Source organism: Scylla paramamosain, chromosome 6 (assembly GCF_035594125.1).
Source record: "Scylla paramamosain isolate STU-SP2022 chromosome 6, ASM3559412v1, whole genome shotgun sequence".
Lineage (NCBI taxonomy): Eukaryota > Metazoa > Arthropoda > Malacostraca > Decapoda > Portunidae > Scylla > Scylla paramamosain.
The window spans coordinates 5,625,655-5,641,867 of NC_087156.1; the positions used below are offsets into that span (position 1 = coordinate 5,625,655).

Below are 16,213 nucleotides of genomic sequence, written 5' to 3' on the forward strand. Positions count from 1 at the left end.
GTCTGGAAGGTTGTGTCGAGTTGATAGATGAAGGAATTGAGTTTTTGAGGCATTGAACAATACCAAGTTTGCTCTGCCCCAATCAGAAATTTTAGAAAGATCAGAAGTCAGGCGTTCTTTGGCTTTCCTGCATGAAATGTTTACTTCCTGAAGGGTTGGATGTCTGTGAAAAGCCGTGGAAAAGTTCAGGGTGGTATCATCAGGGTAGGATTGGATAGGACAAGAAGTTTGGTTAAGAAGGTCATTGATTAATAATAAGAAGAGAGTGGGTGACAGGACAGAACCCTGAGGAATACCACCGTTAATAGATTTAGAAGAACAGTGACCGTCTACCACAGCAGCAATGGAACGGTCAGAAAGGAAACATGAGATGAAGTTACAGAGAGAAGGATAGAAGTAGAAGCTGTAGGATGGTAGTTTGGAAATCAAAGCTTTGTGCTAGACTCTATTAAAGGCTTTTGATATGTCCAAGGCAACAGCAAAAGTTTCACCAAAATCTTTAAAAGAGGATGACCAAGACTCAGTAAGGAAACCCAGAAGATCACCAGTAGAGCAGCCTTGACAGAACCCATACTGGCGATCAGATAGAAGGCTGTGAAGTGATGGATGTTTAAGAATCTTCCTGTTGAGGATAGATTTAAAAACTTTAGATAGGCAGGAAATTAAAGCAATAGGATGGTAGTTTGAGGGATTAGAACGGTCACCCTTTTTAGGAACAGGCTGAATGTAGGCAAACTTCCAGCAAGAAGGAAGGGTAGATGTTGACAGAGAGCTGAAAGAGTTTGACTAGGCAAGGTGCAAGCACAGAGGGACAGTTTCAGAGAATAATAGGAGGGACCCCATCAGGTCCATAAGCCTTCCAAGGGTTTAGGCCAGTGAGGGCATGGAAAACATCATTGCAAAGAATTTTAATAGGTAGCATGGAGTAGTCAGAGGGTGGAGGAGAGGGAGGAACAAGCCCAGAATCGTCCAAGGTAGAGTTTTTATAAAAGTTTGGGAAATAGATGTGATAGCAGTGGTGCCATCTGGTTGAAATAAAGGAGAGAAAGAAGAAGCAGCAAAATTATTGGAGATACTTTTGGCTAGATGCCAGAAATCACGAAGGGAGTTAGATCTTGAAAGATTTTGAGACTTTCTGTTAATGAAGGAGTTTTTGGCTAGTTGGAGAACAGACTTGGCATGGTCCCAGGCAGAAATATAAAGTGCATGAGATTCTGGTGATGGAAGGCTTAAGTACTTTTTTGTGGGCTACCTCTTTATCATGTATAACACAAGAACAATCTGTGTTAAACCAAAGTTTGGAAGGTTTAGGTTGAGGAAAAGAGTGAGGAATGTACGCCTCCATGCCAGACAATATCACCTCTGTTATGCACTCAGCACACAAAGATGGATCTATGACACGGAAGCAGCAGTCATTCCAAGGAAAATCAGCAAAATACCTCCTCAGGCCCTCCCAACTAGCAGAGGAAACATGCCAGAGGCACCTTCACTTAGGAGGATCCTGAGGAGGGATTGGAGCGATAGGACAAGATACAGATATGAGATTGTAGTCGGAGGAGCCCAACGGAGAAGAGAGGGTGACAGCATAAGCAGAAGGATTAGACATCAGGAAAAGTTCAAGAATGTTGGGCATGTCTCCAAGACGGTCAGTAATACGAGTAGGGTGTTGCACCAATTGCTCTAGGTCGTGGAGGATAGTAAAGTTGAAGGCTAGTTCACTAGGATGGTCAGTGAAGGGAGAGGAAAGCCAAAGCTGGTGGTGAACATTGAAGTCTCCAAGAATGGTGCTTCACTTTGGAAGTTAAGTAGTCAAAGAATTTCTTATAGTCAGAGGAGTTAGGTGAGAGGTATACAGCACAGATAAATTTAGTTTGAGAGTGACTTTGTAGTTATGGCCAGATGGTGGAAAACTCAGAAGATTCAAGAGTGTGGGCACGAGAGCAGGTTAAATCATTGTGCACATAAGTGCAACATCCAGCTTTGGATTGAAAATGAGGATAAAGTAGGAGGGAACAGAAAAGGGGCTACTGTCAGTTGCCTCAGACACCTTAGTTTCAGTGAGGAAAAGAAGATGAGGTTTAGAAGAGGAGAGGTGGTGTTCTATAGATTGAAAATTAGATCTTAGATCACGAATGTTGCAGAAGTTAATGAAGAAAAAGTTGAGGCGGGTGTCAAGACACTTAGGGTCGTCGTCAGAAGGGCAGTCCGACCTGGAGACATTTGTGGTCCCTTCCCCATATGGGGACTCCGAGGCTGGTGTAGGAGTCTCCATGAATTTTGAAATTTTTAGTGAAGGGTGTGTGTGTTATTAGGTGTTTTGTGTGGAGGAAGAGAGATGTCTTTAGAAGGCAGGCTGTGACTGCCCCCTTGTGTTGTGAGACACAAAGGGAAATGTTCAGTGAGGCCACAGCTGGGTTTAATAAGTTCACAGAACCCCCTGATCCAGTGCTTTAGACCTCACTGGGAGTAATTATTGTTTTGGCAGGTGCCTATTGCCTCTCCAAATAGCATTTTATGCCTTCAATACTTACGAAAAGAATCAATTGAACATTTCAAAGATATTAGTATGCAATAAAACAGTTACATAAGTATTTTAAAATTGTCTTGTGTAGAGGTTTTTTCCAAGCAAAAATTAGCAACCTGGCTCTATCTGGTAATTACACTCCCACTGAACTGACTAATTAGTGCTTAGTATTTATGGAGGGAGGGACAAAAGGGAGGAAGTGGTGACAGGAATTTATTATTCATTATGTACATTTTAGGCAAGCACACAGTGTACTTGTTGATATTTCTTAACTTTTAGATTTACTGCCTTCCAGCTCTGATCTTTGTATCTATATACTAGGCTGATATCCCCTTAAAGGAAATTCACATTAACGATCACTGTCTCATTCACAAACATTCTCTCCATCTTACTTTATAAGCCTACGAAAGAGAAGGTGGCCCTCATTTCCACAATGAGCAAAGATCAATTAGATATTATATCTGGCAGTGTCCACATTGGGGCATGACAAAAGAGCTGGTTGTCCCTTGTGTATCATAAAAGATTCTTGTCCTTCCCCAGACCTGACATAATCAGCAAGTCAGACAAGATCTGAGAAACCTACCCTTCACCCTTGAGGCTGCATCTCTACTTATGCATCCAAAGTTGCTCTCCATTCAACCCTATCACATATAACCACTCTTCCTTGCTCCACAGATATGTTTTTTGCCTCTGGTGCTTCCTTCACACTCCATTCATCCCATTCATAGTCTCTCAGTCTTTCACTTCATACATCAGATGGAAATATGTTCATCAGTCATTCTTCTTCCACTCTCCACATCCCTTAACTACTGTAACACTCCATGCTCTATCCAAGTAGTAGTCAATTCTATTCAATACCAGTTTTCTTTGTACCTCATTATTCTTTAATTAGTCCATATTGTCATTACATGCATATTCCTAAGACACTTGATCTCCCATTACATTTAACTTTTTCTTGTCTTTTCCCATATTTTATATTACAGCTTCAAGTAACTTTCCCATGCATTCATTTCCAGCAATTTGCATTTTAACCTTTTCATTTGTCCCCACATCTTTCTTGCTTCATTCATTCAAGACTTTATGTCAACAACTATTCTTCCATCCAGCATTTTACTTGTCAAAACTACTTTCATCATCCTCTTACACTTCATTAACATATGCTTACTCCCATTCACCCTTCTGTTCCTTTCTTTTACAAGGTCTCCCAAACTATTTTGCCATCTGTCTCACTGTCTTGAAATTATCCATCAATGCAATATCATTTTCAAAATAATCCAGATTGATTCCTCTCTCTATCATCAACATTAAGAAGAATCAACATCTACCCAGTACTCAGCTTCACCTCTTATGCATCATCATCTATGTAGACATTAAACAACCAGTGGGACATCACACATTTCTTCTGGAATAGGTGACCAGTCAGCCTACTGCCTACTAGAACACTAGCTTTAATATGCACATAAAAACAGTCTACTGTCTGACCAATTTACTCAAAACATTCTACATTTTATTCCCATCATTTATGTCACATATGCTTTATCAAAACACCTGAAATATGTCCGTACTTAATGCACACCAAATGTAATAGCAAATACCTGCTGCTGGTCTGCATATCTCATCCTCTTTTAAATCCACACTGCTAATCACAGATCACTTTTTCTGTCATTTATAACCCTCTTTTTTCATCATCATTTTACCAAGGCACCTAATATACAGTGCTCAATAACTTTTTTCCCCGAAAGTAGTATGTCCATTGTCATTCAAAATTAATGGTAATGCTCATGTGGCATTGTCATGTGGTAATAATGCAGTATTAAATAACAGTGATAGTATGAATGATATTATCAGTGTGTATCAACTTTCAGTTCTTTATATGATGGCACACATGAAGAAACTGAAAACAGCCCTCAGTCAAATGTGGATGAGGATGTTATTGAAGAAGAGGAACACTTTCAAGATGCACTGTCACTCCTGCAGAATAAGTCATGTTTGCCTGAGCTCTCTTTAAAGACCAGCAGCAGTTCCTGTGAAGATTCCAGTGACACAGATTCTGATGGGTAAGATTAATGTAACAGTCATTTAGATTTTTACAAACTCACATTATGATGTCAACGATTTGCATTGATATCCTTGTAAATGGTGACTTTCATCCTGAGCTGTATGAAATAATTGTTTTTGATCAGGTAATATTTTTGTTCCTGTTGGGTATGTTTCTGTCGAGGGATGAGCAATGTACTAGTTTCAAAGCTATGTATTTTGCAATAATCCATGGTTAAACTCAGGCTCTTGAATAGCTAAATTTACTGACACATTTACATAAGTGTACTACAACAATCAGAGAGACTGTCTCATCAGTGCACAGTTTGTAGCAAATTTTAGTTGCTGCTAGGTGACAGTAGCATTTTTCTATGTGAACAGATTTTGCTGCTTTGTTGCTGGGTGGTTGACAACTGAGTCTTCATAGTCGCTTTTCTGTAATCTCAGTTCCCTTCTTCTTCCTTTATCACCATGGATTCTAAATACAGTCATCCCTTGTTATCCAAGCGGGTTAGGTAACAGACACACCCATGGATAAGAAAATCCGTGGAAAATTAGTGCCCCCTTAACCTTCTTACGCACTGGACACATGTGTCAAAATGTCTTCATGCAAAACTGCACAGATGTACAAGTGTGTAAAAAAAAATATATATAAATGAATTAAAAATATGCAGGTTTCTAGTGTAAGTACATCAATTTTGGTGTGTCAAAGATGAGCATAAGTTTCACTAAAGTAATGAATTGGCAATGCTGATGCTTCCAAAATATGTCATCTGTTAGATAATTTGTTAGTTTTGGTTTGTGACTGTCCATCTGCATGTAGTCTTGAGATGAATGGTGACTTCAGTTTTGCCTTATTTTCTTGAGATCTAATTGACATATCACAATGACAATAGTACCATTGTAAACCTCACAAAAAGACAGTTTAGGTGATGCACAATATGCAGAATGCTTATGGAGAAAGTTATGAGCTATGAGGTTGTGAACATTTTTCTTTTGTATTTATTTCTTGAGGGAAAAAGAGTGAAATTACTTTTAAGTGAACTTCTTTATATGATCATTATAAAGATAATTTCCTTGTAAATCTAGTGATATATAATATGTGCCTACTTTTGACTTAAATGTTAGAAAACTGCTTCTAAATCAAGTTTTGCAAGGCATGTGGAAAGGCCACAAATTCCTGCCAACAAAAAAGAAAACTTATGAAACTTACTGGTGTGTGAGAGAGTTAAGAGCACCCTTGAGCTCTCAGAACTTTGCTTGAGTTAAGAAAAGCTGCATGAATACTGTATATATATATATATATATATATATATATATATATATATATATATATATATATATATATATATATATATATATATATATATATATATATATATATATATATATATATATATATATATATATATATATACTATTTTTAATTTCTTTTTTAATGTTAGAAAATGAGGATATGCATTTTATTGAACAATTATCTTTCACTGATGACATGCCATGATACTTGGCATGTCAAAATTTTGAGACCACTGAGAATCAAGGAGTTATGATTATCATCCTCTTGAAAGGGAAACATTACAATAATATTGTGTTGTTTCTAATTGGACTACATGTGTGGGCTAGGGGTGCTGCTCACACAACTGTGAGCATGTGTGTGGTAGCATCATAACCAGTGAAATTTACTTGAAATATTAGATTGCAAGACTGGCAAGGCCTATTCTACTTGGGTATTGTGAAGAAATAGTAATTGGAAATAGCCCTTCTAGATGTAGTATCTTTGCCTATTATGTGATCACCTGTTAATACACTATAAAATGGAATTGATACAAGTTAAGTACTGAAAATTAGTTGTTGGTTTTTATATATGTATGATTTTATTTCTATGCTTTGTATGATAATACAATCCTGACCATAGAAAGTGAGTCACTTATAACAGTTCATAAATGTGTCTGACAGTCTGTACAAATGTAGGAGTGGAAAGGTTGTTTGAATAAAACAAAAGGAAGATATTTCTAAGGATTAAAAATGGTTTTGATGGTTATAGTGTAAGAGCTGGATACCCAATGAAATGTGAATGAGTAAATGGAGAAGGTATGTAAATTTTAATATCTTGATTCAACTGTGGGCAAGTATGGAAGCAAGGAAGGCCAGACAAGAGAAAGGGTGGTGAAAGGGAAAAATATAATTGGGTCTCTTGGGTGCATGTAGAAAAAAAAAAAAAGACTAAGCATAGAAGTGAAAAGGGGTCTGTGTGGTGGAATATTTGTACCAACAGTCACTTTTTATAGTATTCAGTTACATCATCTGTAATTCATTTCCTTTGCATTGACTGGTTTCCAAAGGCTTTAAATTAGAGATATAAAATCTGAGAGAAAATATATGGAAGATGAAGAAATAAATTTACATTTATATAATATACATTTTATTACCTGACAGAAGTTGGTCACCTGTTGGATCTTTTGGAACTGGTGGCCGGTTCAGCAAATCCCCAAGAGAGAGAGAACAAATGCTGGCTCAGCGAAAGTCTGCACTGTTATCTCAAGCACGTCGACGATTTGTCTCCCAGTCAAGGGGTGATGTAGAAGAGGGAGATGGAGAAGCCCTGCATGAGGATGGAAGCTCAGACACTTCACAAACAAGTAAGGTCTCAGCTCAGTAGTTTGCTATATAGCTGAAGACAAAGTTATTCTGTTGGTTCCTCAGGTGTTATGGTAGAATTTGTGTTTATTTGAAAATTTCAGATTAAAATTAATGTATTTATATGCTGCATTATTTTCTTTGCCTTATGGATATGGTAAAACTTATCCTAAGGTAATCTAACCATTATGACCTTAGATATTAACAAAATTGCTCACAGTAATTTACAAAAATTACTGTATATACATTTAATAGTAATAAACAGTGCCAAAAAAGTTTTGAAGTGATATTTAAATTTAAGAGATTATACTGAAGTATAAAGTTATATATGTAAATGGTTATTTTGTATTTATATTTTGTGAAGGTTACCATGACTTACATGTGGAGTGTCTTAAGCATGTATGAGTAATAGAGGAGAAAGGGTGGCTATGGGTTATTTAGAGGTAATAAGAGGCACAAGAACTGCAAGGAGTGCAGATTTTCTTATCAATGTTCCTTATAGAAATGAAAAGGGAGTATTAGTGATATATTTTCATAGAAATACACATATTCCATATTGGCTAGATTTCAGTTTAGGGGCGAAGTTTAATAATTAAGATCACCGAGTGACTTAGAATGGATGACTTTTAATCAAGTTTTCAAAGAAGACCCCAGGTTCATTGTCTATGAGTTAGGTGAATATGACTAATCTGAATGCTTTGTAAAGTATGGAATAAGTTGATTGTTATACAGCACTTTACATTTTACATGTACATGTACAGTTCAGATTTAAATGTCATATCTTAAAAGATTAATTGTTATATTTTACCTTTATAAAACTGAAATAGCCAAATGCTTTCAGTTATTATTTTTGTATAAATGTTACATGTTTTTATTGTATAATTTCAGAATTCTGTAGCCCATAAGTTGATTCAGATAATGAGTTTGTTTAAAAAAATATCTCAAGTAATTGGAAGTGATAACATGTATGATGATTGTAAAAGAAAATTAATGATAAGGAGAAGAAAAAAAGTGCTTCTTATTGGCTGCAAGAGACAGTGCTTGTCTTAAACTAATCAAGTCTGTAAATGATTGTCTTAATCAGTTTTAGTCTAAACTTTGCATGCCATACATTGTGATAGGACTCTTAATCCTGATGATGATGATATAGTAAGCCTTGCTATGTGAGAAATTAGTGCTTCATTCTGTAAGCTGTTCCTTCCAAATGCTCCTTTAGATGGAGAGAAAAAGAGAAAAGATGAACAAGGTAGAGGAGTTAGTGATTACAAGTCAAACTTCCTCTGTGACAAGACTGAATTCAATGGGGATAAAAGGGTTTCTACATGAGATTTTTTTCAGAGGATCTCAAATTCCATGATTCTCAAATTCATCCTGTCATGAAGAAATTACATCAAGAGTTGTAATTATTGTGTAAGAGAGTGAAAATGCAAGGGAGATTGTGATAGATTCTTTTATATTCAAATAGTTATTTGTTTGGATTCTCTGATTAACCTCTGTAGCTTTGCTGTGATCTGATACTGTTTGAAATTTCTTTATTTGTGGGTGTTTATTTCAATGAGATTCTTTTATATTCAAATAGTTATTTGTTTGGATTCTCTGATTAACCTCTGTAGCTTTGCTGTGATCTGATACTGTTTGAAATTTCTTTATTTGTGGGTGTTTATTTCAATGACAAGTTCTCTAAAACAATACAGTTGTCATGTATACAATGTTGAAATAATTTTTGTCATGGAGACTGATGCTGAACTTCTGTTTCCTGTTTACATTTGTCGTACACTTGCTGATTACTTGAAAATAAAATTAGAAATGTGTGCATGAATCACATTTTGTTAAGATTTGTTGAACAAATCTTAACAGAATTTGAAGATAGGAATATATCATTGTTATAATTACTATTTTTTATTGTTTGTATTATTTTTTCCTTTTTAAATATTCATATTACATTACAAAATGCATTACGAAAGTTTAACCTGTGATGTGAACACCATGGTTTTGTTATACATTACATCTTATTAGTCACTCAAATGTTCATAGTTAGAATTTTGATGTGCTACAGATGGGATTTGAGAGATATACACTAGGTTAGGAGTGATGAGTCCAAAGTATATACTCGTATGCTCAGAGTAACATGCAAAAAATGAGTTATTGGCACACTGCATGCATGGCTGCCTTTCCTTGACACTTTTCTTATCTTACTGATAACTGAATGAATACTTAAAGTATCACTTAGCATTACTTTTTGTGCTTTTTTCTCTTCATGGGAGAGATAGTAGTAGGAGAGGAGTTCCAAGCCCTTTGCCCTCATTCCTTTTGGTCATCTCTTATGACATTGGGAATACAAAGATATGTACTGTATGTCCTGTGGGTTAGGACTGTGGTATCTTACTGGATTGTTTTAGTTATGCATCCTGTTCTTTTTGCTCTATATTGGACTGCTGCTCTTTTTTTTTTTTTTTTTTTTTTTTTTTTTTTTTTTTTTTTTTTTTTTGGGTACTGTTATTCATAAGGGTGATAGCTAATATTGTATAAAAGGTCACCAGTGCATATTAAGTTTTTGCACCCAGACAAGAGAGAATTAATATTAATATCTGGTAGATTGCATCAATGTTAGTTAATAAAAACCGCTAGAGCCAGTGAGCTGGAATCATTTAATGGATGATATTTGTATGGAAGAAATGCATGACAGTCTTACATCCAAATTAGATTTATCATAAGTGGAAATAATCCTTACAGACTTGTGATGACTGATGATTGTAACTTGTTATGGATGATTTATTATCTACTGAAAATATTTGGGAATAGGAGACCAGTTTATAAAAGATTTGTAGCTTATGACTTACGGAGATCATATGTCTCTCTTTAAATATTTATAGAATTGCATAATTTTCTCATGTTATGCATATGTATGAAATGATACTAACTTTCTTCCCCTATGACAATATATACAATAGTCATAGAAAGTTACAAGACTGCTTATGGTAAGAAGAGGAAAAAGCAGAAATTAGAGAAATATTGCACATTAGACTTTTATTCAATATTTGATATGCTCTCCATCAGCCTCCAGTACAGCTTCTAAGTTTTGGTGACATAGAATCAGACAATTTCTGACAGTAATCCATAGATGAATGATTGAGCTAGATCTCTTGTAGTGACTTAATGAAACGTAGCACTGATAGCATCTCTAAATCGTGACTGAATCAGGGTGTTTCACATTTGTCTGTACAAGTGGGTTGATGCCATTGCAGTTTTCCCTTTCTCTTTGCTCCACACTGAAAGTTGATTTTTATACTGCATTACTGTTCTCCACTGACTGACAGTAAAATTCTTGTATGTTTTAGCAAATTCTAAACATGACGTGCTCGTCTTGCTAAGGAGAGGTTTTTGGTGGGCACATGGAAGTGGCAACTGTAGGTGCTTCTGACACCACTCCTGAAAAGTTCAAACTGCAACATCATTTAGGATTTGTGGGTGAGCTTGTTTGAGTTCTTTGGTTGTGATCTGGGAATCCTTTATGACCTTGCTTCTTTGAGCTTGTCTGTAGCAGGTGTGGTCTTCCTTGGGCATCCAGAAACTGGGGCAAGAGGTGGAGTTTGACCAAGTGGTAGACCACGGGCTTTCTTGGGTAGTCCAGAAATCACTGTCTTACTCTGACTTGTATGCTCCAGTATTTCCTTTCAGGCAATGCATGCTTCATGTAAGGTGAGAATTTGAGTCTTTCCCTCTTGAGTCATCTTTCCAATCATCCAGAAAGTCAAAGTAAGAAGCAGCAGTCTAAATATTACAGCGTATGATTTATAAGAGGTGGGGATGGGTAGAAGGGAATCAAGACTAACCTTCCCTCAACAAATGAGAAGGCACCTGACCTTGAAAGCTATAAGAGAGTTGCCAGTGTTTGGTAATCTGCCACAAGGTACAATACAATGATAGATGCACACATTTATTACATATCCTTATCAAGGGAACTAGAAGGCATCTTGTAACATATGCAGTAGATACATGTGAGTCCCTTATTTTTTTTAACTTCAAAAAAATATAAAATTGTATCTTGCAAAAAAAAAAAAAAAAAAAAGTGTGTTTTCCTCAGATACATTTTTTTTTTTTTTTTTTTCTGAAAATTGACATTAACTTGCTCTATGAAGATAGTCATGCCTATATAACTGATGCAGATGGAAAGAGATGATGGAAAGGGCAAGATACCATAGAAACCATAGACATAAACAGAAAAGCATTAGTGTGATGTCATCTTAAGAAGCTCCCCCCTGTGATAGCTCTTTTTTGCATGAATTTACATGATTATTAATAAAAATAATATCTTTAGCCATATCCTATGTGTGATAGTGATAGGAAAGATACACCTGCCTGCATTCTCCATAGCTAGCTCTGAAATGTACTGATCCTGTATGCTCTATGCATCATGAAAGGTGACTGAAAGGGACTAGACTGAGGGGACTAGAAATATTTCTTCAGCATTTTTATCCGTATAATCAAACAAAGCTTGTCTTGTCTTGCTTTCTTTGGGGTTTTTCAAACTGACATGTAGGATATAATGATGAATATTGTAATTTCATCTTGGCTCTTGTACCTGAGTTAGCTTTTGAAGATAATTTTCAGATTTGACACTTCTGAGAAAGGTTTATCTCTCCAAGTCTAGTGTTGAATTTGGGAGATATGGATGACCTATTACAGTGTGATTAATAAGTGCACAGACACACACATACACACACTTCAAGCAAAAGCTTTGTGCATCAAAACTATATGTGGTGTACTTGTATGCAGTTGGTGTACCTGTATACAAGTGTACCAGTGTTTTTTTTTTTTTTTTTTTTTTTTTTTTTTTTTAATGTGTATGTAAATATAATAAAGAAATAAATATGTAATCAGAACATGATTTAAATAATCCACATAAAGATTAGAGTTTATTGTCATGAACAGCACATGATATTCATACATTCATATTGTTTTCATTATGCCTTATGTATGTATGTAATGAAGAGTCTAACAGCTATGGAGCAACAGCCCATATTACTCATAAAGTAAAGGGAGTCATGATATTTGAATAAAAATAATTGAGAATAGAGAGTAGATGTTGGCTGTGGCAAGTTATCTTGTATAATAAAAAAAAGATGAAAGCAATTTCACATGGAATAGATGCATGAAGTTTCTCTTGCAAATAAAAAAGTTTTCCTTGTTTGCATCAATATCAGATAAGTATTTCTCCTTTTTCATTCAAGCAATATTTGTGTTAATACCATGTCAAGACCAAGTGTCCATGTTGGCAACTGAATTGGCATTTCGGTGGATCCTGCATCTCTCAATCTGTATGGAGTATATATCAGATAACTTGGCTGATAGATATTATGTGACTTGTTAGTGATTTTTTTACATGTAGCTTACAATTGGAAGCAAGCACTTATGTAGTTCAGATTCATTGCCAGTTTTTTTTATATTGTAAAGCATTACTTCATTAATGATGAAAGACATAATATGTGTATTTCAGTGGAAATTAATCATCCAAGTGGAAGTGTGTAGTGTTTCTGGCTACTTTTATGTAGTCATAACAGTTATATTTAATGTTTGTCTATATTAAACATGAACATAAGGATTCCATTTTCATGCAGGATGGGGTATCCCTGCCACAGATAAAAAATTATGAAGGACTACTTAGAAAGTGAGAAGATAGCTGTCCTCAACTGCCAACTTTCTGTATATGTGGTTGCATTAAGTTTTGATGTTCCCTTCTTCCAGGTTCCAGCTTTCATGAATGATAGTCTATATTGTATATTCCCTTGTTATATTTTCTGAGATGGCTAGACAGGTTGGGTTCAAGAATACTTTTACATTGCATATGAACTGTTATATGACTGAAAATGCTTAAGTACACAGTAAACCTCTATGTAAAATATTTGAGTTACATGGAGTAAAACAATTGTTTTGGCAATCCAAAACACAGGATTTTTTAATAGTAGGTGTAGCCTTTATATAAGTGTATCCAATAAGACAACCTGAAGTTACACCTTCAGTTGTCAGTTGTCAATGTCATTGCCAGTTTATAGAGCTTGCTATCTCTTCAACACCAAAATTAGGTTTGTTTGCAGTACAAGCATACTGCATTCATTAAATCCATTGACACACTGAGGGTATTGTGGCAGTATCAACAGACTGCATAAGAATATGAGGTGTTAAATGTGATTATAATTCGTTGATTGGTGTTCATAATCCATCCAATTGTTATTTGGGAGTGTTGTGCAACCATGACAGCTAACTAGTCAACAAAACCTGTAGTTTTCTCTTGTTTACTGTTGTGTGATCTCAGATTTAGCCATTGGCAACTCTGGAATTTTTTAACATTCAGGAGAGACTTTCAGGGGTGAAGTAGGTCTGAGGTAACATAATTACTAAAAAAAAAAAAACAATAACAGGCTTTAAAATGAATTAGGAGCTAACAGATGCCTGAGAGCATTTTAGAATGAGGGGGTGTTAAAACTCTGTTAGTAGTGCTACTGAATCTAGCCACCAAGGGTGAGTTGTCTTTACAGGCTAGTTTTAAAAGCAAGGGCAGGGCAGCACTACACAGATGTAATAATATTCTTACTATGTTAAATATTGTTTTATTTTATTTTTATGTTTTTTTAATTTAATCTTAATTTTAGTTTTAGTTTTAGATTTTATTTATTATCTTTATTGAAAGACTTCTTTAATCATCCCTTTCTGGATACTAGAGCTCACATATCAATATAATATGTGGGATATATTCAGTTGTAACATATTGCTTATATGCAATGAAGTTTAAATACACCTATTTCTTGTTCTTTTAATTTATAAGAAACAGTGTCAAATAACATAGTCATGCTGCAATCTCTAGCACTGCACTTAGCACAATCCTCATTTAGGCACCACAACACACATGACTTCATGCTATGTACTTCTCATGAACTGTGCCTCTGAGTGATAGTAAGAAAGGTGGAAGGCAGATGAGGGTTTTGATGAGTCCAGTGATAGTGATGGCATAAGTCATAACCTTGGTGGTATGTGTTTGTTTTTCTTTGGTATTTTTATCCACTGTGTCATTTAATCTGGCATATTGCTCGGCTTTACTCATTTAAGATACAAACTCATTTTTCTTGGAGATTGGTGAATAGCTTTACCTGATATATTAGCATAGGGAGTTTCTAGGATTTGCATCCTGAAATGTATCGTAGCACAAATATGCATTAGTTTTCTGTGTATGAAGAACCACATAAACCATAATTTGCAAGGTTTGGGTGCTAGTTTATAAAAGTATTGTTTCCATATTCCCTACATGTCATAAAAAGGCTATTAAAAGAGTCCTAAGCACTGGTACATTTGACTATGCTTGAGTATAGGGAGAGGCTCCCTGCCAGCAGAGATGTTGGTGTCATGAAACCACCTCTTCCTCTTCTTATTGCTGATGATAGTGATTGTGGCACACTTCTGGTGGCTTAGCTCCAGCCCCACCCTGGCTGCTCCAACCACTAGTCTCCATCGTGGCTTGAAGGCCACCAGGAGTGGATGCTGTCAGTGCCGTGTCATTGGCATAAGCCGTGTAGTTAATGGTTTCACCTAAGAGGCATGCCCCAGCACCTCTCAGCAGAGACTGGAAGGCCCAGTGCAAGGTGATGTTGAAGAGGTATGGAGATAATGGGTCACCTTGAAGGACTCCTCTGTTGATGTTTATAGACGTTCTTGTGATGTTAGTGGTGGCTTTCCGGTGGAGATTGCCAAGGAACTCAGTGAGTGCAGGTGGAAAATCCAATCACCTGTTGGCTACCAGAAGCAATGGGTGACCCACTGAGTCAAATATCTTTCTGAAGTTGATGAAGGCCATGGAGAAGTTACTGTGGTCCCGTGTGGTGTTCTTCATGAGTTGTTGCACCATGAATAAGTTTGCAGCCACACTCTCCTCTGGTACAAAACCCTTCTGGTTGCAGGATAGAGGGGTGGCTGTCATAAGCCAGGCTGCCATAATCTTATGGAAAAGCCTCAGAAGCAGGCTTGTGATGGTTATTGGCCAGAACTGCCCTTAGTTCATTGACTCAGCCACTTTGGGAATTAGGATGGTTTTTCCCACAGCCCAACTAGATGGGAGGTCCTTAAGATGGGGAAGGGAACTGGAAACCCAAAGTAGCTTTTCCATTCCAAGGGCTTTCATGTCCCCCAAGGCTCCGTCCATCAGGCCCTGGGGAGGTGGTGGTCTTCGTGGTGTTAAGAGACTTCACTACTCTAACATATGTTATGGGTCCCAGAACATCAAGAACAGGCCTCAAAGGTCTTCATGAGCTCCTGTTGGTGGGGGAAGCAGGCACAGTACTGGATGATATTGCACATTGTGTGGCTTTGGTCTTTACCCCATGACCTTTGGATGTTTTCTTTTTTAATACATTACAGCCTATCCCCTGACACACTTGAGGTGGTTTATATGCATAGGTTTTGGCTGGGCATAACTGATGCACATGATTTTCAACATCACATACACTGTTTGGTACATTTACACTGAGGAAGATGGACACCTCAAGCAGCTTCTGCTATACACTTCCCTTGGCAGATAAAATAGACTCACTACTGGTGGAGGCAGGTGTTGCTCCCATTGCTGGTGGTGTGGCAGGCCTGGAGGGACTAAGTGGAGGAGGGGAGGTGGCAGAGGTTGAGGGAAGGTGCAAATTAGAGCCTTGAAATTCTCACTTCTTTGTACTCCCTTAATGGTCTCTAGGGACTGGTGTGGGAGCACTTTATTCTTGATAAGCATGATGATGTTACGTTGGGCCTCATACTAACCCTCAAATGCCACTATCTTTGCTGTCTCCTCAGGGTCCCAATGGACTTTTTTCTGGGCAGCAGAGACAGGCAGCCTCTGCTGTGTGGCACAATTGTGGGTGAGAAGCTCTCTTATGCACTCTTCACCCCTTGTAGGAGGCAAAGAACTTGGTGATGTGGGGTAGGTTAGGCTTCTGTCCTTGTCCATGGCTGAATGTGTGACAGTCACTTGGTTTGCAGATA

At 36.8% G+C, this 16,213-nt stretch overlaps 1 protein-coding gene across 4 annotated transcripts in view; it reads left to right on the plus strand.

Annotated features, from left to right (window-relative positions):
• LOC135101257 (E3 ubiquitin-protein ligase AMFR-like) overlaps window positions 1-16,213 on the plus strand; it is a 47,847-nt gene that overhangs the window by 18,480 nt on the left and 13,154 nt on the right. For 3 of the 4 annotated variants that reach the window (XM_064004948.1, XM_064004947.1, XM_064004949.1), the window contains exons 9-10: window positions 4,390-4,581; window positions 6,998-7,200. In XM_064004948.1, coding sequence (XP_063861018.1) covers window positions 4,390-4,581; window positions 6,998-7,200 — 395 coding nt within the window. Of the gene's footprint in view, window positions 1-4,389; window positions 4,582-6,997; window positions 11,000-11,078; window positions 14,534-16,213 lie in introns of those variants that run through there. The other variant, XR_010269177.1, reaches the window with a different exon arrangement.